Source organism: Tursiops truncatus, chromosome 13 (assembly GCF_011762595.2).
Source record: "Tursiops truncatus isolate mTurTru1 chromosome 13, mTurTru1.mat.Y, whole genome shotgun sequence".
NCBI classification, from domain to species: domain Eukaryota; kingdom Metazoa; phylum Chordata; class Mammalia; order Artiodactyla; family Delphinidae; genus Tursiops; species Tursiops truncatus.
In genome coordinates, this window is record NC_047046.1 from 22932447 (window position 1) to 22951962 (window position 19516).

Here is a 19516-nt window from a genome sequence, read left to right on the forward strand (position 1 = left end):
CTCCCCGAGCTGTGACTCCCAGCCTGAGGCCCAAGGCCAGGACCCTCACCTTTTTGTGCTTCTTGGCCATCCACTTGTCCCAGTTGTTGAGCATGTCCAGCCATTTGGACTCCCTCTGCCTCAGCACCTCCAGGGGGACTTCCTCTAGCCTGTGGAGCAGAGGGCAGGGCCTGTCAGAGGTGCCAAGAGAAGCAAAGGCCCTGGCTAAGGCCCCAGCCACCAGCCTGGTCGGTCTCCATTCCTCCCCCTGCCCTCCATCCCTGCAGTTCCTTTTGGAGCTGCTAACTCATGGACACCCTAACACAGATGCGAGGGAATGCAGCCCCCTCCCTGGAAGGCATAGGCTGGAGAGATACTAGGTTCAAGTGCTCAGTCCCCCAATGCATCAAGGGGCCAGGAGTCACCGTGCCTCTCTGGGGCAGAGGCCTGAATGCCTGCACCTGTGCACCACAGCAAAGCATTCCCATGCTGGGTCTGTCCCGATAAATAAGCCTCTTTGCAGGGCCAACATGCAAGGTTCAGAGCTGGATGAAAAAACTAGTCAAACAAGTACAGAAATAACATGCTCACCTCTGCACTCTACAAAACTAGTTACTCATAGTTTCCCCAATTATGCCCTGGCCCTTTCCCACCTCTCAACCTTTGCTCATGCCAGTCCCTTTGCTGGAATGCTCTCTGAGTTGTCTCTACCTATCAAAATCCTAAATATACTTCAAAGCCCCACCAAATGCCACTTGTGTTTGTACATCTACTAACTGTGCAGTTGTCACAGCTACACAGGCATTGTTCTAGGGCCAGGGTACCTGACCCTAGAAGCACTCCTAGAAGAACTCCTGTGACAAAAACAAACTCCCAGCCCTCCTACTGGCCTCTGAATGCCCGCTAGAGCTGGTGGGGAAAACAGCTCAGCATGAAGACCCACGCCAGGCAGCACCAAAGCAGCTGAGGTAGGCTGAGGCGAAATCCCTGGCTTAGAGGGCGCTTCAAGTGAGTGAGCTTCTTCCAAGGAGTGAGACCCTGGAAATTCCTGAGTTCACGTAACTAAGGGGCAAAGAGAAGAAGGAGACTAGTGTTTGTAGGCTGCTTCCTTATTTAGCCTACAGAGCAATATTGGTAAGAAAACAACACCGAAAAAATATATATATGTGCACTTCTCTACACACACATACACACTCTCTTAAAATTATTTTTAAAGTAGTGGATTATGGATCTTTTAAATTACTTTTTTGTGCCTTTTTTTTTTTTCAGTTAAGAAAGTACTGACATTATTGAGAGGCAAGATACCAAGGGAGGGTATATTGCTTAGAGTCAAACAGCAAATCAGTGGAAGAACCCAGACTCAAATCAAAGTCAGATCCTAGTCAAGTGCCTGCACTCAGTGCTGCCTGACCTCCCAGGAAGGAGCTGCCTGACCTCCCAGGAAGGAGTTGAGGCACTCAGGCAGCTGGGAGGAGGCTCGCAGGAACAGGACATGGTGGGGCTAGAGTTTGGCCCAGGCCTTGATTCTCTGATTCTATTTCTCCCGGAAGGAAATGCACTGCTCTAACTTTTACTGGTTGGAAGAGCAGAGGGAGGGGCCCTGGCAGAGCAAAGGTCCCCAGACACAAAAGGGCAGGTCCTCTTCTTAAGTGTTCTTTATCTGGAGAACTGCACAGCCCTGAGAGCAGCCTTGGAGCTGAACAGCCAACGAGAGACAAGAGCCTTGGGCAAACTTGGCCCCTTCTACACAGGGACACAGGCTACCACCCTCTGGAACTGCTGACTCTCTCACCACCTACAGACAGAACCAGGGCACAAGGATACTCTCCTTCCTATCCCTCCCCATAGGAGAAAACCTGAGACCATACCTTTAGATCAGGTAAATTACAAAGGAATGTAAATTATTCATATCTCCAGGCAGCCCCCAAAACACCCAGGGAGCGGAAACCAAAGGCCCAGCATCACAGGCAAGGTCCCCTCCCATCACCTACAAAGTACTCACTTATACAAGTCAGGGGATGAGCCTTCTAGCTGACTAAACAAAAGCGGTACCCACACTGAGTTAACAGGAAGTGCTGGCAGTTATGGATGTGGATAATATCTGATCCAATCCCTCCCTAGAGCAGATGAGAAAATGGAGGCTCATAAGAGGGCAAGGCTTTCGCCTGAGATTACCAGTTTCCAGAGAATTCCCATCTGATTAAATATACACCCATTTGATACCTCAACCCTCCAGTCTGTCTTTATTGATAAGATCTGACAGCAGGGCCCTAGAGATACCCATTCTCCCAACTACAAATACACAGGAGAACACGTTCAAGTTCGGTGTTCTTTTAAATGATTCCAGATAACAGCTTTGGCAGTTTCAAAGCCCCAACATCAAACCTCAAACCGGAATTTCAAATGGGTACAAAACAACCAACCATATTTCCTGGATTCTAAGACACTATTGATTTTAAACTACACCACTGATTTGGTAAGATCTGCTCAGAAACAAACAAAAAACCCACCACTGCTTTAAATGTACATGTCAATTGAAAGATCCATTTTGATTTTTAAAATCTTAAATTGGGAAAAATCTGAGGAAATATGGTCATTTGAGTGCCTTCTCCAACAGCAGAGGAGTTTAACCCACCTGGAGAGGGTGGGAAGGAAGACACTAGAGGTCTGGAGGTCTGGTTGAACGGAGTACTCAGCACTTTACATGCTCTCTAACTACAGGTAAACTTCTCTTCACATACAGGATGTGTGCCTGAAAAGCTGCAGGCTACCCATTTTTTAAAAAATCAGAAGGTTCACATACCCTTCAGTCTGGTCAGTCAGGATCTCAGAAGGCATCTGATCAGACTGCTGTCTGATATATGAATCCCTTCTACAATAGTCCCTTGCCCTCTCTGAGGCTATTTCCCTATACGATTGGATGGCCTGCATCGTGAATTGACCCTCAAAAGATGCCCAGAAAGGAGCCGTGAGATGGAGTTGGGGTCTGGGTATCCCTGCAAATGGCATAAAGGTGTAGAGGCCCTGAGGTGGCTTCCTCCTAACAGTGGGGGGAGAGCATGAGCCAGTATCCAGTGACAGGGAAGCTGACTAAATGGCAGTTTAAGGAACCAAATGGCCCATGGGGGATGCTTCAGGTCTGAGAGTTTCACTCACCCTTTCAGAAAACCCCTCTGACCTTAAGGTGACCTGACGGAGTCTCTGCAACCAAAAGAGCCTAATGAGAACAGTCTCTAGTGGCCCAGTCTCTGCTGGAACTCCTCCGGGGATGGGGCCTCATTATCTCTAGGTAAAGCCACCCTTACTGTTGAAGTTTTTACTGTTAAAACTTAATTCCCCCAAATTTTCCTGGTATCTTCTATCTATAATCTCAATACCCCCTTCTAAGGCTGCACAATTCTCAGCCAGATCAGCCCCACACCAGGCACACATGTACTTATCCCTTGTCACCCACCCATCCCTACCTGGAATGCCCTTTCCTCTCCCCTCTCCAAGTCACAGCAACACTTTCAGGGCCCAATATAATAATAAAAATGACAACTTCAACAATAACAGCAGCAATAGTAGTTACCACCTGTACATCATTTACTACTTACCAACATCTTCCAAAACACTTATATATATCCATTTTCCAGAAGTAGAATCCAAGACTTAGTAAAGTTCAGTGCCTTGCTCAAGGCCATGTAGCTGCATTCAAACGCAGGCCTGCCTCACTCTACAGCCCATGCTCCTGTGTACTATACTCCTCTGCCTGCAAAGATCAAGCCCTTAGCCTCCACACAGCCTCCATGCCTGCCCAGATCTTACTGGCTGTCCTCCAACCTGAAGACCTTCATCCTGACCTAGAACACCATTTCTCAAAGGTTTTAAACTGAAACTCCCAGTAAGAAATACATTTTAGACTGAGACTACACACACACACACACACACACACACATATAACCAAAATACATTTTATGAAACAATTTACTATTATATGTACTAATGTACCAGATATTTTCAGTTCAATTTTTATATTATTCTATTATTTTTTTAATTAATTTATTTTTTTAAATTTATTTTATTTTTGGCTGCGTTGGGTCTTCGTTGCTACACGCGGCCTTTCTCTAGTTGCAGCAAGCGGGGGCTACTCTTCGCTGCAGTGCGCGGGTTTCTCATTGCTGTGGCTTCTCTTGTTGTGGAGCACGGGCTCTAGGCACACGGGCTTCAGTAGTTGTGGCACATGGGCTCAGTAGTTGTGGCTCATGGGCTCTAGAGCGCAGGCTCAGTAGTTGTGGTACACGGGCTCAGTTGCTCCGCGGCATGTGGGATCTTCCCGGACCAGGGCTTGAACCCGTGTCCCTCGCATTGGCAGATGGATTCTTAACCACAGCACCACCAGTGAAGCCCTATATCCTATTCTATTTCTTTTTTCTTCTTCTTCTTTTAATGCTGGTCACAATCCCTAAAACCGATTTCAGCACTAAATCACTAATGAATCAAGACATGGTCTGAAATGAGCATTTCATTACAACTTGGTCATATTGCTCAGCACTGTCCCTCCCTAACTGGACTGGGTCTTGAACTTCTGTAACTCCCACCATGTACCTCACAGGTGTTCAACAGATGCCTGCCTGGTTTTCTCCATGATATTATTTTCATCTGTATTGCCTTCAGGGCTACAAGCCACTGTTGCCTACAGCAATTTTATTTGTGCCCCTAATAGCCCAGTGAGATCCTCATAGATTAATTACTATTTCCATTAGACCCATGAGAAACTTGACCCAGTCAGAGAGACTGTATGACTTGGGCAAAGTCCAAAGCTATTAAGTGGCAAAACCAGGGCTTTCCTTTGCCATAGTGACTCATGTGTTGCTTCTCACTCCCCTGGGAAGGCTGTGAGGAAATCAGGCCGTTCTCCAGGTGCCACTGTGGAGCTCTATCTCTGGCCCCGAAACCCCTGGAGACAGTCTAAACCCTCCTCTAGCGTTCTGACTGTCTCAGTGAGCGGCTTGCCCCTACGTAGCAATGCTCAGTGAGGCCAATATGCTGGATGGGCAAAGCTCGCAAGCACACCCTCGGCCACCACCTCCTAAGGGAGAGAGGCACAGAGGAGAGAGAAGTGGGCAGCCAGAGAGTGACTAAGCCCAGATTCTGTCGGGCTCTCAGGCTGAGCTAGGCTTAGCCGTGCTGTGCCATGCCATGGCCCAAGGCAGCAGTGACACTCCATCGACACCAGGCTCTGCAGGCTCCCTAGCCTTCTCCCCAGACCCAGAAGCTAAAGACTTCCAAGAGCTCAGAGGGAGAAGACCAGTTCCCAAGGCTCCTCAAGACCTGGGCTCTCTCCGCCTTGTCCTTCCAGCCATGTATCAATACTTTCCACCCAAGCACACCTCAGCCCCTCCGGTTGGCAGACTCAGCCAGGTGTGGTGCCTGTGCCCATGACCCCTTTATCGAAAGGTGTCAGATAAACTTTGGTCCCAAGGAACCAGTGTAACCGCCTCCTCCAAGCCTCACTCTCTAAACCAGCCCAAGCAGAAGGCCCAAGGTCACAGACCTCAGGATTGATCCTCCTCATCTCAACCATCGGGCGGAGTGTGGGAGAGAGTAAAAAAAGTGGGGACCTTGAAGCCAACCAACCTAGGTTTCCATTCCAGATCCTCCAACTGGGAGACAGACCTCTAAGTCTCAACTTCATCTTCAAGTGGGACCATACACATACCTCATACTTTATAAGGTCTAAATGAAGAATAGATGTGTATAAGGACCAAGCCTCGTGGGTGGTCAGCTAATGGTAGCTTTAGGTGACTGGTATTTGCAGCTTACCTAGCACTTTCACATCCCTTTTCTCATCTGACTGGTCCATACACACACGCAGCAGGGCACAATTATCCCCATTTTACCCATGAAGCAATTGAGGTCCCAAGCGATTAAGTCATTTACTCAATGACACATAGACTGTAACTCTTGGCTTCTGACCCAGCTCTGCCACTTTGTGACTACTCCACTCTCTGAGCTTCTGGTTCCCCACCTGTAACATGGGGGCAATATCACCCCTTCAGAGGGCAGCAGTAAAGACCACATGAGAGAGTAAGAGCTGATACATTTCCAGCACTCGCTCTGTACTAACTCTGCCAAGCACTACATAGGCACACAAGTCCCCAAGGAAGTAGTTTTTATTATCTCTACTTAATAGACAAGAAAACTAAAGCTTAGCACAGCTGAATAATCTGTCCAAGGTTACACAGCCTGGAAGTAGAGGCTGCCAACTGAGTACTAAACTATCCAATAAATATAAAGTGACCCACATGTAACAGGGCCTCAATACCTGTTACATTCCCTTCTTTTTCCTTTATCACCCAGTAAAGTAGAGAACCACTACCCGCTGTGCTAAGACGGCAAGAATGAGCAAGATGAAAGTGCAGAAAATTGGGAAATGGATGTGCAATCACAGATCCAGGGACAACAAAGATGGGGGAGCTCCCCTCTCCCACCCAGAGCTGGAAAAAGAAGTGAGAATAAACAAGAGGCTGACCTACTTTGCACACTCAGTAACAACCTCTGGAGTTCATTAACCTAAGAGGTGGTAATGACTAAAGTATAAATAGCTTTTATGCCAGCTCCATAATAACCAATGGCAGGAAACTGGAATCAAGAGAGGGTGGGTTGGTGGTGTGCAAATGGCTGATGGTCAGGGCTGGGAGGCCTGTGAGGTTACCTAAGGAGTCCACCCACTCCCCAAACAGCCAGGGAAGCCTGGAGACCAAAGGGTAAGTGATCTGCCCAAGGCGACGCTGTGAGTCAGGGTAGAAAAGGAAGATGGTCTGCAGCAGCCTGGTGCTCCCTCCTGCGGCCTGGCATCCCCTGACCTGGAGGTAGGGCAGTGTCCAGGCTGCCTGTCTGGGTGAGACAGAGAGTCTGGTTTGCTTCACTCTCCCCCACTCCTGGTACAAGCTAGTTCCGGGCCTGCCTCCCTTTCCCATAAGGAATTCCCTGGCTTTGCTCCTTCCAGCCCTGGGTCAGTGCACAATGGTAAACAGTTTCTCTCCACCCTTCTCTGGCCTCAGTGCCATGGGCCTCTGCCCAACTCTCCACTCTGCACAGCCCCACCCTCCCCCCACCCCATGTCAGAGGCAAGAAATGGTTCCTTTAAGCACCAGCCTTGCTGGCTCCAAAAAGCAAGGAATCCCCCTCCCCAACCCCCACTCAGCTAGGGAAAGGCACAGACCTTAGCAAAAACTCCCAGGGGAGCTCTCCCTGACAAATGCAGAGAGGTATGGAGACTATTCTCAACAGAAGACATCCGTTCCCCAACCCCCCACCCCTATGGGGCAGAGTACCACTTGAAATTCCCCACCGGCAACTGGGTCCTCAGGTCACAATCTCACTGTGGGCACCTGGGGGCCCCCATGACTCAATTACAGCCCCCCTCACCCATCCTTACAAAACTGCTAAATTTTATTGATAGAGCTTATCAAATCAGTCTTGATTCACTGCTTATCTCTGCCAAGACTCCTTCAAGGCTCCCTACTGCCCTCCTTGTTCAACAGAAACCTCAGGCCCTGGCTCCTAGGCCTTCCTATTCCCTCTACACATCCTTCTTTTTTCCCAGCCCTATTTCTAGATGGCCGTCTCTCTGAGCTGCCCTCCCTCCCCCTCCCCCAACTCTAATTCAGTCCCACTCATCTTCTGAGGCCTCCTTCAGAATACCGTCTCATCTCTACAAAGCCTTTCCTAACCACTCCAGGAGCAGAACACAATCAGCACCTCATTACATTCCATACACATCTCTCTAGAGCCTGTGTTCCAGGCCCTGAATCTACAAAGTTGAATAAAATGTAGTCCCTGCCTTTAGGGAGGTCCATCTGGCAGAGGAGACAGACGGGTGAGTAAATAACTAGCACACACAGAGGTGCTATCACAGAAAAACTAGAAGGGTAGAAGGTGCTAGGAGACTGCAAGAAGCCCTCAGGGTGGGGGTGGGGGGAGTTAGGGAAAGCTTTAAAGGGGAGCTGACTTTTGAGATGGTCCTTGAAGGATGACAGGAAGTGGCCAGGGTAAGAAAGGGGAAAGAGCACATCAGGCAAAAGACCCAGTATGGGAAAGCACAAGTGAATGGAAAAGGGCCTGGCTTGTTTGGGGAATGTGAGCAGTCCAGTGGAGCGAGTCTGGCTTCTCCGCTCGACTGTCCACTCCACTGAGGCAGCATTCCATGAGAAGGTGCACTCCTGGGGGACAGAGGCTCTGCCAATCACACTCTCCACAGTGTGTCCTGGCCCTAGAACAGAGCCTAGTACCTAAGCTGGTGTTCAATAAATGTGTGTTGACAGATTCATTTGCTTTGTGACCTCAGGCACTCTGAGTTTCAGTTTTCTCCCCACTGAGATGGGAATACTATCCTCTACCTTGAGATCAGATGGGAAAAGCACAAGCACAGAAAGTGCTTCATAAAGGGCACTCCCTCTCTGGCCTGATACCAGCTCTGGATCTTCTTTGAAGCCCAGCACAGGGCTGAGTTCAGATGTGCTTGATGATGGCCTTTTACAACATTATAATTCTATATTCAATTAACATAATTGAATGTTTGTTATAACACTTACCAGGTACTTGCTATGGACCAGACATGGTGCTCAACACTTAAATTATTTCATTTAATCCTGACAACAAGCACATGAAATAGATCCTCTAATTATCACCTCCTCTGGCTTCTGCAGATGAAGAAACTCAGGTTTTCAGCAAGCCAGTAACTATCCAATGTCCAGGGTGAGCAGAGGACAGCTCTGGGAGGTATACCTGGGCCCTGCTCTTCTGCTCTGTCACTCAACTCTGGCACTGACTGCTATCCACTAGGCTGGGTGAGCACAAGCTTTGCTCCCAGGGAGCTTGGAACTTAGTGACCTCAGAGCCATATACTGTGTGATGCTTGGCAAGTCACTTTACCACTCTAGGATTTGGTGTCTACCTCTGTAAAATGGAGATTATGATGATAATAACTATATCTCACAGAGTTAAATGAGGTGGTATTGGTGAAAGCATGGTCCACCATGCAGGCTCTTCTGTGAAATGGCATTACCATGTGATTATGCTGCGAGGTTGGAAGGGGTCACTCAGAGGCAGGACAGGAAGCCAAGGATGAAAGTCTACAAGGAACACAGGAGGGTGGTGGTAATTATGAAGCAAACTCTTACTCCTTCCCCAAGTGACTGCCACTACCCAAGAGGGCAGAGGCCCCAGGCAGCCCTACACTTGCATGCTTTGAATTGAATCTTTCAGGAGACCCAATTTTGTTCTCACTTCTGCTTTATCTTCACAGACCAAGGAGAAGATCAGGCCCTCGCATCAGCGTCTTCAGAGTCACCTGAGGGCTCTGTTCCAAATGACTCAATGAGGAACTGATTGGGGGATTCCCAACCTGCCCTGGCAGGACAGAAAGCTCCAGACCACAAGCAGAGTGGGATTGGCTCCCGTTTTACCCCCAAGGTCCAAGGGTGGGTAGGCAGAGCACATGAGGAAGTCTGGATCTTCACACCCACACTGCCTTGTTCTCTCACCATTATGCCAAAGGCCTGAAGTAAACCTTAGAGGATAATTCACACTCGAATTATAAGAGCCACCATGTACCACTGAACTCTTACTTTGTGGCATACACTGTGCTGGGTGCTTTACCAACATTTCCTTCCTTAATACTCATAACCATAACTGGCATGGGGCCAGTTCCCTCTCCCAATGCCACCACCTGGCCCATTTACAGACTCAGAGAGGTCACATGGCTAGAAAGTGACAGAGCCAGGGCTTGAAGTCAGGTCTGCTGGTGTCTTGAACCCAGGATCTCCCAGGTCCAAATTTAGTTTCTCCTTTTTTGTAAAACCAAGACAGAGAGGAAAGGGAAATATACAGCATCCTCCAAAAGAGGCTGGCTAAGAAAGATGGCTTCTGGACACACAGAAGAGGAGGAACAAGAGTTTTCCATACTATGTTCCTGGGCCCCTTACTACCCAGCTGCTCCTGCCTTATCTTGGGGTATATGTGAGGGGCTGTGTGTGGAGACCTGGGACAGGAAGTGCCATCCATTATAACAACTCAACAACAAAAACAACTCGAGAAGCCTACTAGGAAAAGTGTAGACACTTGGGGCTGGACTGAAAGTCCTAAGGCTGGGACAGGAAGAGGGAGGACAGGCCACACAGTGGCAACAAGCTTTGGTAAGATGGAAAATTGGGAAGAAGGAACCCTGGCTTCTAGGCACAATTCCATTACTTGTTCAGCTTAGGTTTCCTTGTCTGTAAACAGGGCAAAATAAAACTTACCCTACTGACTTCCCATTGCTCCTGTAAGGATTACTGCAAGGCAATGAGAAAGAAAGCACTTCGCAGAACAAAGAGGTAGACAAATCAAAGCATTCTTTGATTTGACTGCACTCCCAAAGACATGAGGGCCACTGGTCTGACAAAGGGAGGTCCTCTCATAAGAGGAACAGAGCATGCTGGAAGCATTGGCCTTTTGGGCTGTGCCCTGACGACCCCTTGCACTTGTGTGGTACCTGATAAAAAACTTCTCAAAGCCCCTTTCATATACTCCAATGTCAGTCTCAGAATGTTAGAAGCAGAAGACCTCTTCAACATCACCCATTAAAACTATCTTAGTTTACATGCAGGGGAAACTGAGGTTTAGAAAGATTAAGCAACTTTCTCAAGGTCGCAGAGCTAGTTAGGGGCCCAGGGAAGCCCAGGACTCAGGTCTCCTGATCCCTGTTCAGCAGTGTTTGTTTACACATGCTCCTAATCCAGTTATCTCATTTGATCCTCACAATCCTTTTGTACACAGACCACACCTTTATCTACTGTTGAATGTCTGACTTCCCTGCTAGGCTCTAGGTCTTGGGACGGTAGGACCAAGTCCCCAGAGCCTAGCACATGGCTGCACACGTAGTATGTGCTGGATGAAAAGCAGGGAGCATTAGCCCCATGGTCAGGTGAGAGGACGTGCTTAAGTCACACACCACCAGGGGCAGTGGTGGAGCCGGCACTGGCACCTTGACCCCTGGGTTCAGAACCCTTTCCCATATTAGCCTAAATCCACATATCCAGCCAGAATCATCTCTGAGAAATGGCTGGTGGTGCCCCGAAGGGCTGAGGGGTTCACTTTCTCATAGGCACTGGACTTGCTTCCACCTCCCAGCTGAGGCACCAGCTCCAGGAACAGAATAAAGGTGAGATGAAGTAGCCCTCAGCTGCCATCTACCTCCCCTTGATCAGCTTAGGCTGTGCCTAAAAGCCCCAAACCTACCCTCCCCAGCTACATACCGCCCTAAGGTAGGCTTTCCATGCCCTCAGGCCTTACTCCTCTCTCCTTGGAGAGGAGTCTAGCCCTTCTTGCAGCCTTCCTTGCCATCCAATATGTTTACTGGGCAGAGACCTCAAAGCTCAGTTCCACTCACCCCACCCCCTCCCAACCAGGCCAAACCCACTCTTACTGGAGAGAGACAAAGAAACCCTTGATGTGCCCTGAGCGTGCCAGCCATGCCAGGCACCTTGGGGAGCCCAGGGCTGTGACAAAGCAGAGTCAGCAGCAGTCCACTGTCCGCTTCAAAAGAAGGCCACAGATGGCCTTCCTTCCCTGTGGTCAGGAGGCCCCGGAATGGCTAGGGCCACTTCAGCTTGGCCAAAGCCTTCCCAGTTCCCCTCAGGCTACACAGCCAATCAGGCACCAAGCCCTACTTGCTGACTTCTTCATCCTTATAGCTCCAGGACTCTTCCAGGCCTCTCTACAGCCCTTTCGGGCTGTCCCAACCTCTCCCAACTGCTCTCACTGCCTGTGGCCCAGCTCCTCTTTATGCCATCTTCCATGCCAGCACCAGACTGACCTTGATGAAACACAGGAGGCCTCAGTCTGACATTCAAGGCTAGTCACAGTCTGCCCAACCTACTTTGCTACCCTCCCCTTGCTTCACGTCATCCTCCCGCCTCCCATTCTTCTTGTCACCTCTTGGCACACCACATTTCTCAAACAGCTGGCTTCTGGGGGAACTCTGCACACGGGTCCCCCTCCCATACAACAGAATGGCCTTCCTTGCTCCTTCTCAGGCCTGGATCAAATGCCACTTCTTTTCTCTGGGCTCCTATGGATGGAGCTTGCTGCTTCTTCTTCCTATATATTCCCAGAGCAACCACATGCCTCCATTACAGGCTTTATTGCTCAACATTGTAATGATTTGGTTGTGCTTCTATTTTCCAACCAGTCTGTGAATGCTTTGAGGACAACAAGACACAGATGTCTTGATCAACTCTGTATCCTTAGTCCCTGTCACAGAGGCTGGTAGAGTAGGGGCTCAATAAATGTTTGATAAATAAACTCACTGCTAAGATGGATAAACTGGTGATAGTAAAGCCTTGGCTTTCTCTCCCAGGCTCCTGAGTCTGCTGCCTACTTCCCTACATGAAGAGCAGAGAAGAGGTAAGCTGTGCCTCTGAGGAACTGGACAGAGCATGGAATAGAGTAGGGTGGGGTGGGATAGAGAAGGGAAAGAGAACGATTAGAAAAGGAAAGCCTAAGTTGGCAGCTTCCCTAAAATCCTGTAAAGGGGGCTTCTAAGCAGGTCAAGCATCAGGAGAGTTGGTTTGCCAGTAGAGCAGCCAGGAGTTTTCTCCCTGCCAGGGTCTCCCTCCCTGGGCCCAGGATGGCAGCAGATTTGCCAGGGGCAGACAAAGCAGCTAAAGGAGGCCTCTTCCCCGTCAGGTGTGCTGCCAGCAGGATAAAGAGAGTGATCAGCTAGGACACTGACAATGGGTGGATGACGACTGGGTTCTGCTCTGGTGGGCAATGCATCCTGGCCTGAGGTTCAACTGGCTTGGAGTGAGGGAGAGAATGGGCAGGTCCACGTAGCTGTGGTAGCAGTGGGCTGAGAGTCAGAAGATCTGGGATCCCTCCCAAATCTGGCTCCACTGTTAACTAACTGCAAGGCTTCTCCAAGCCTCAGATTTCTTACCTGTACGGGGTGCATAATCCCTGCCTTACCTACAAAGAAACACTTCTTCCAAAAGGCACACACTAGATATCAAAGTCAGATGGTCATTACACAGTATTTTGGGGTCAAGAGCAGTGTAGACTCTGGCCTATGGGAGGGCTAGAACAGGCCTGATCTGGCCAGGCTTCCAGGGCCTCCCCAAGGATCTTCACTGGGTCTTTCTCTGGCCTGGCTGGCCATGGACTTCGACTGTACTGAGAGACCTGCCTTGCCTTCCACACTGGGATGGGGAGGTAGCCAGGTTCCTGCTAACTGCTGCTCTGGGTGTGGGGGCCTCAGGGACTGGTGAGCACCTGGCGCCCCGCCGGCTTCCACCTTAGCAAGGTTGTCACTGGATTCAGTGTCGAGAAACAGGTTCTAGCCCCAGTTCTTCCATTTACCAGCTGGCAAGCCTTGGGCGCTTTCTTCTTAGAACTTCAGTGTACTCATCTACAAAATGGGATAACCACCCCTCTCAGGGGAACGTAAGGGTTCACCATGGGTTAGGGTTCACTCCTGCCCACAGTGGATGGACCTCACTGACGCTCATCATCACAGCCAGAGATGGAAAGTAGGAAATGAAAAGACAGGACCGCTAGCTACTCCAGTCTCTATGAGGAGGTAGAACATTCATTGAGCATTCATTGACAACACCTATGGTGTTGTCAGGCTCTTTTCAAACATCAGTTCATTTAAACCTTACAACAACCCTGCAAAGTCAGTATTATCATAACCATTTCACAGTGAGAAACTGAGGCTCATAAAAGTGAAGCAATATGTCCAAGGTCACACAAACAGCCAGACTTCAGAGCTTAGGTGAGGAGGGAGCACAGAGCACCTTTTTTTCCCACCGCGGTGTAAACAGATTGCAAGGCTGAACCAGAGCCAGGCCTCACTGGCCCCCTGAAGGTCCTGTTTCAGACCCAGATGCTGGGAGGACAAAACATCAAGCAGGTCCCACCGCTTTATCTCTTTCCCACAGCTTAGGATTTCCTAGCAGGCGGACACCCAGGCACCTTCCCAGGGCAGCAGCTAGTGTGCTGGCCCCCTCCTTCACCAAGTCAAGTCTTGTCTGAGGGCCTAGAACACCCACAGGGCTACCAAACCGGATTTTCCTTTGAAACTGGAGGAAGAGAAGGAGGAGAGAAAATGAAGGATCTGTGGCCCAGAGTCATAGACCGGGGCTCCACATGTGCAACTGTCTCTTTCCAGATGGGCTACCCAGGGACCACTCCACTGCCAGCTCCACGCTCTCCTGGAAACTGTAATAGCTCAAGAAAAGAGGATGTTCTGAACTTACAAACTGGAGAAGGTGGTGGAAAAGCAGGGAGGCAGGCCCTGGCCTGTCAGGAGGGCCCTGGCCCAACAATAACTGGCACAGACCAAACTATCAGGATGTCAATTAAGCCAGTTCTAAGATTTCCAAAGTCATAGGGCTGCCATAGTTGGCTATGAGTAGTGGAGGGCCCAGGGGACAGGGGAACTAAATCAGCAAAAGACAATATTGCTGTTCCAGATGTTTCTCCCTGGGCCCAGTTCAGATCCCTCTATCCCCTAACAGGAAGCCAACACCCACGGGACCCCAGAGAGCATAGCTCCTCACCTTATCTGGCCTGAAGCACTGAGCAGACTGAAGCTGGGTGGGAAACTCCAGCTTCAGGAGGCCAGTCCTGGCAATCACATAGGAAAAGGAAAGGGAGGTCAGGGATCCACCCTTCTCAGGCCATCTTGCTCAGGCCAGAGACCTGGTATCCAACTGATATCCTTCTTTCCCCTCCTGACCAAGTCCTCTTTGCTGCAAAAGGGACCCCCCACCCCCCCACAAACAGGTCTGCTCTTCCTACCCCGAAGTGATAGGAATGGTAACATCACTCCTCCCACCCTTCCCTGCTGAGGATACTTCTTTCTCCTCCTCTGGTCCTTCCTGGGCTTCAACAACCAGCTCAGTTGCCAGCCAAGCCAAAAGAACTAATGCTGCCAGCATTCCTGTCTGTGCCCATGCCACCACAGGGTCCTTCACTGGCTGGCTGCTTTCTTGCCTCTCCCCACTCACTGGCTACTGCTCAAGGGCAGGCAGGGACCATCGTGGGCCCAGCAAAGGTTCCCTGTAGAGTAGCCTCAACAGACAGACAAGGTGGGACTTCCCTGGTAGTGCAGTGGTTAAGAATCCGCCTGCCAATGCAGGGGACACGGGTTCGAGCCCTGGTCCAGGAAGATCCCACATGCCGCGGAGCAACTAAGCCCGCGAGCCACAATTACTGAGCCTGCACTCTAGAGCCCGCGAGCCACAACTACTGAGCCTGCATGCTGCAACTACTGAAGACTGCATGCCCTAGAGCCCATGCTCCACAAGAGAAGCTACTGCAATGAGAAGCCCGCGCATCACAACAAAGAGTAGCCCCACCCGGCTCACCATAACTAGAGAGAGCCCACAGGCAGCAGCAACGAAGACCAAACACAGCCAAAAAAAGAAAAAAGAAAAAAAAAAGATGGACAAGGTGAAGTAGAAAAGGCCTAGGGCTGGAAATCAAGAGTTCTGGGTTTAATTCCTGGTTTTGCTCCTAACTGACTGAAGAGGTGAGGTTAATCACTTCTCTTAGGCCTCAGTTTACCTATCCATATGAGAATGGCCATCTCTAAGCTCACTTTCAGCTTCCTGATTTGAAATGTGTGCCGGTAAATGTCACTCAATAAATAAATATTAATTGAGCATTTACTTCTCTGCAGGCCTGAGGAAAAAGTGAATAAGCCTGGTCCCAGGGAATTCCCTGGCGGTCCAGTAGTTAGGACTCCACACTTTCACTGCTGAGGGCCTGGGTTCAATCCCTGGTCAGGAAACTAAGATCCAACAAGCCGCAGCTCCCCCGCAAAAAAAAAAAAAGCCTGGTTCCAGTCCTGAAGCTCATCAGTCTAATGAAGTGGTAATGACAACACAGCCTTATCCTTGCTGGGCCATCCCTGTTAGCCTCCCACACTGCTGAGGGAGTCAAAAGTGCTGACCTGAGCCAGGGAAGGTGAGGGCAGACAGGTTCTTCTAGGAACCTTCTATTCTACCTGTCCAGCACTCGATTTACTGCTGGGGCCATATGCCATATTAATGGGTGGTAAAGGCAGTGGAAACGGTCCTGACTGGGGAGTCAGAAACCCTGGGTTCAAGTCCTGGTTCTGATACTAATGTGCTGTGTGATGTTTCTTTTTTTAATTTATTCATTTTTGGCTGCGTTGGGTCCTCGTTGCTGTGCGTGGGCTTTCTCTAGTTGTGGCGAGCGGGGGCTACTCTTCATTTTGGTGCGCAGGCTTCTCGTTGTGGTGGCTTCTCTTGTTGCGTGCGGAGCACGGGCTCTAGGTGCACAAGCTTCAGTAGTTGTGGCACGTGGGCTCAGTAGTTGTGACTCGCGGGCCTAGAGCACAGGTTCAGTAGTTGTGGCGCATGGGCTTAGTTGCTCTGCGGCATGTGGGATCTTCCTGGACCAGGGCTCAAACCTGTGTCCTCTGCATTGGCAGGCGAATTCTTAACCACTTGCACCACCGGGGAAGCCCTGTGCTATGTGATCTTAAGCAAGTTATTCTCTTCTCTGGACCTCAGTTTCCTCATCTGTATAATAAGTTAGGGTTAAGCTGGTCAAACTTGTAAGATCCCTTCCAGCGTTAACAGTCTATGATTTTATGATCTACTCATGCCAGGTACCTAGCAATCACCTGAGTGGGGTAGCTTCTGATCTGCTTTCTTCCCCCATCCCCCTAACCCCTGGCAACTGCCAAAACTGATAGTCTTGAGACAACCTTTGGCCCAGGATGGCTGAAACAGACCTTTAATCTGGAGCCAGAGTCCCTGCCATCTCCACTGCAGCCATCAGTGCTAATGTTTCACTTCTCTGGGATAGCACATGGTCTCCTAGCCCTCAACCACGAGACTGGGTTCAGGGCAGTCACCCTGAAACTTCCCATAACTTCCTCTTTTACGGCCTTGAGCAGGGACTTACTTTTGGCTTTTTTTGAACAACAATATAAACTATACAGGGAACATCCAAGCTTTCAGACACCAGAGATTTTAGGTTGACCAACAGGGTCAAGAAAGTGAGGCAGGCAGAGAGGAAGGGATGTGGAATCCCACCTCAGTCCCAGCGCTACAGACACCAATTATGCAGACGGTGTCATTGGTTTGCGGTTGGAGGGTGGGAAAGACAGATGTCTGGCTGCTTGGCTGGGGACTACAGCCAAAGGGAGGTGCTTCCACTGGGGCCTCTCTGTCCACAAATACCAGAGGTACGCCCTCATTTTCTCATCAATTTTCAGACCCTTAGAAGGAAAAGAAAGGAAACAACATTTTCCTGGGCCACTACTTGAGCCAGGCATTATGCTAGGCACCTTCGAATACTTCATCTTATTTAATCCCCATAGTATCTTGGAAGTAGGTATTACTGTTTCCCTTTACAGTGACGAAGCAGGCTCAGAGATTCAGGAACTTGCCCAAGGTCACAAAGCCAGCAAGATTTCTTCCTAAATCTGGCCTTTTTCCACTATATCACACTGCTCTGTACCCTGATACCTGGTTAACTGCCTGATAAGCATGGAGTAGGAATTCTTATCTCCCAGAATTCACCAGCAAATCTGAGCTCTTCCTTCCAAGCACCCACAAATGCAACTGGGAACTCCTTTCCCACTTTTCTAGACCTCATGCCTCCCAGGACCCTGATCCCTGGTGTCTGCTCTTCAATTCAAAAATATACCCTAAGTACCCTTTGGGTTCTCACAAGCTAATCCCTGGGGAACTGTGACAAAGCTGCAAGTCAGGGTGAAGGATCAGAATAAGGGGTGCTCTCTGAGTCCTGGACTGGACTAGCCTTAGTTTGCTATGAGCAAGTGGGAAGAGGCTGGAGGAGAGCGATCCAGTGGGTAAAAGAGAACTCTCCTTAGGGGAGGGGCCTGCATTTCTCTCCAACTCTCCAAAGGAGAAGGAGGCCTGGTGAATGTGAGGCTTTGGGACTGCGGAAAATCCCAGAAGGGACCTTTATGGGGTGTGGGGTGGGGATCTTACAGATGGTTAAGGCTCTTCCATAAGTCATAAGAGAGCCTGATAGGACAGCTGGGATGGGAATGGGGTCTAGAGTCCATCTTTCCTAAGGGCATCACCAGCCCATACATACGATCTCTGTGAGGACTGGACTCAGGGAGTTCTGTGGGGGCAGAACGTGGCTGCTCAGCTTACTCCGCTTGGAGGGAAGGTGCTGCTCCACTGCCTCACATTGCTCTGCCTGCCAGCTGGGTGCCTGGGTGTGGGAGATCTGGGTGTGCTATGAGCAGGGACCCTGCTGTCTCCTTGCCTGCCCCACAGTCTGCATTTGGAGAGGAGGTGCATGTTTCCACAGCATACACAGAGACAGCTGACAGTCTGTCCTAGAGGTGAGGTACCATCATCCTGTGGGTACTGGGAAGGGGCAGTGCCTGCCCACCTGCTGCTGGTGACAGGGAGAAACCTGCCTCTGAGGGGGGAGGGGGGGCACTCTCTGACCCTTCCATGAAGGGAAGGGACTGTCTGTCCCAAGCTGACCAATGTCAATTCATCCAGAGGTCCGTGTGTCTTGAGGTGAGGGTCAGTCTGTCCCGGAGTGCGGTGGGGGCAGAGCAGCCTGTCCCTCTGAAGTCTGCCTAAGGTGTCCCCCTGAAGTGGGGGTAGTGGGGTGCTGAGACAAGGGCGTCTGTGGGTCTTGTGGGAGGCTGGGTATGGAGAATAGCAGCCTGCTGGGGGAGGGGCGGCCACTTGTGAGCCTGTCAGGGGCTGGCTGACTCAGCCAGCCCTAAGGCGAGGGTGGCAGTGCTGGGGTTGGGACAGGTATCTGTCGACCAGCCCGCACTGGTGAGGAGAGCCCTGTCGGCCCTTCCTAGGGGTGGGTCAGTCCGGCTGGGGGGGAGGTGGGGGTGGGGCAAGGGACACAAGGGGTCGGTTGTTCCTGGTTGGAAGGGAGACGTGTCTGTCCTTTCTGAGAGCGGTTCTGTCCGCGTCGAGGACCCCCCGCGGGTCCCGCCCCCGGCCGCCGGCCCCCCGGCTCCGAGCCCCGGAGATACTCACGCGCCCTCGGCGCCCTGCGAGCCCACGATGAAGCCGAACTTGTCGATGCGGCGCTCGGCAAAGCCGTTGGCCTCTGAATCGGAGCCCAAAGAGCTGAGTTCGTCGGCGGCTGCGGCGTCGGGGCCCGGGGCCAAGCTCTCCCGGGTCCCCGACAGGCTCCCCCCGGCTGCAGGCGCGCGCGGCCCGTTCTCTCCGTGGCTCTTCGCCATCCCGGCCGCGCCCGCCGCCTCAGCCTCAGCAGCCACCTCAGCCACCTCAGCCGCCCGACCTCCGCCGACGCCACCGACGCCCTGCCCATGAGCCGCGCCCATTGGTCGCCACAAAGCCGGGGGCGGGGCCCTAGGCCTTCCCTGGCACCTCCTCCCCCCCATGCCCAATGGGCGCCGCAGACCCCGGGACCCGCCCACCTCCCCCAGGCTGGCGCCAACAGGCCCGACGTGAGGGGGCGGGGCAGCCGTCACCCGAAGCCCTCCCCCCTGGGCTGC

General features: G+C 51.0%; 1 protein-coding gene across 2 annotated transcripts in view; it reads right to left on the bottom strand.

Moving 5' to 3' along the window:
* Positions 1-19303, bottom strand: part of TBC1D10A (TBC1 domain family member 10A) — a 30192-nt gene extending 10889 nt beyond the window's left edge. The window contains exons 1-2 of one of the 2 annotated variants that reach the window (XM_033837166.2): positions 19032-19303; positions 50-149 (exon numbers count right to left, since the gene is read on the bottom strand). In XM_033837166.2, coding sequence (XP_033693057.1) covers positions 50-149; positions 19032-19240 — 309 coding nt within the window. In that variant the 5' untranslated portion in view covers positions 19241-19303. The remainder of the gene's footprint in view (positions 1-49; positions 150-19031) is intronic. The other variant, XM_033837164.2, reaches the window with a different exon arrangement.
* Positions 19304-19516: the final 213 nt, after the last annotated feature.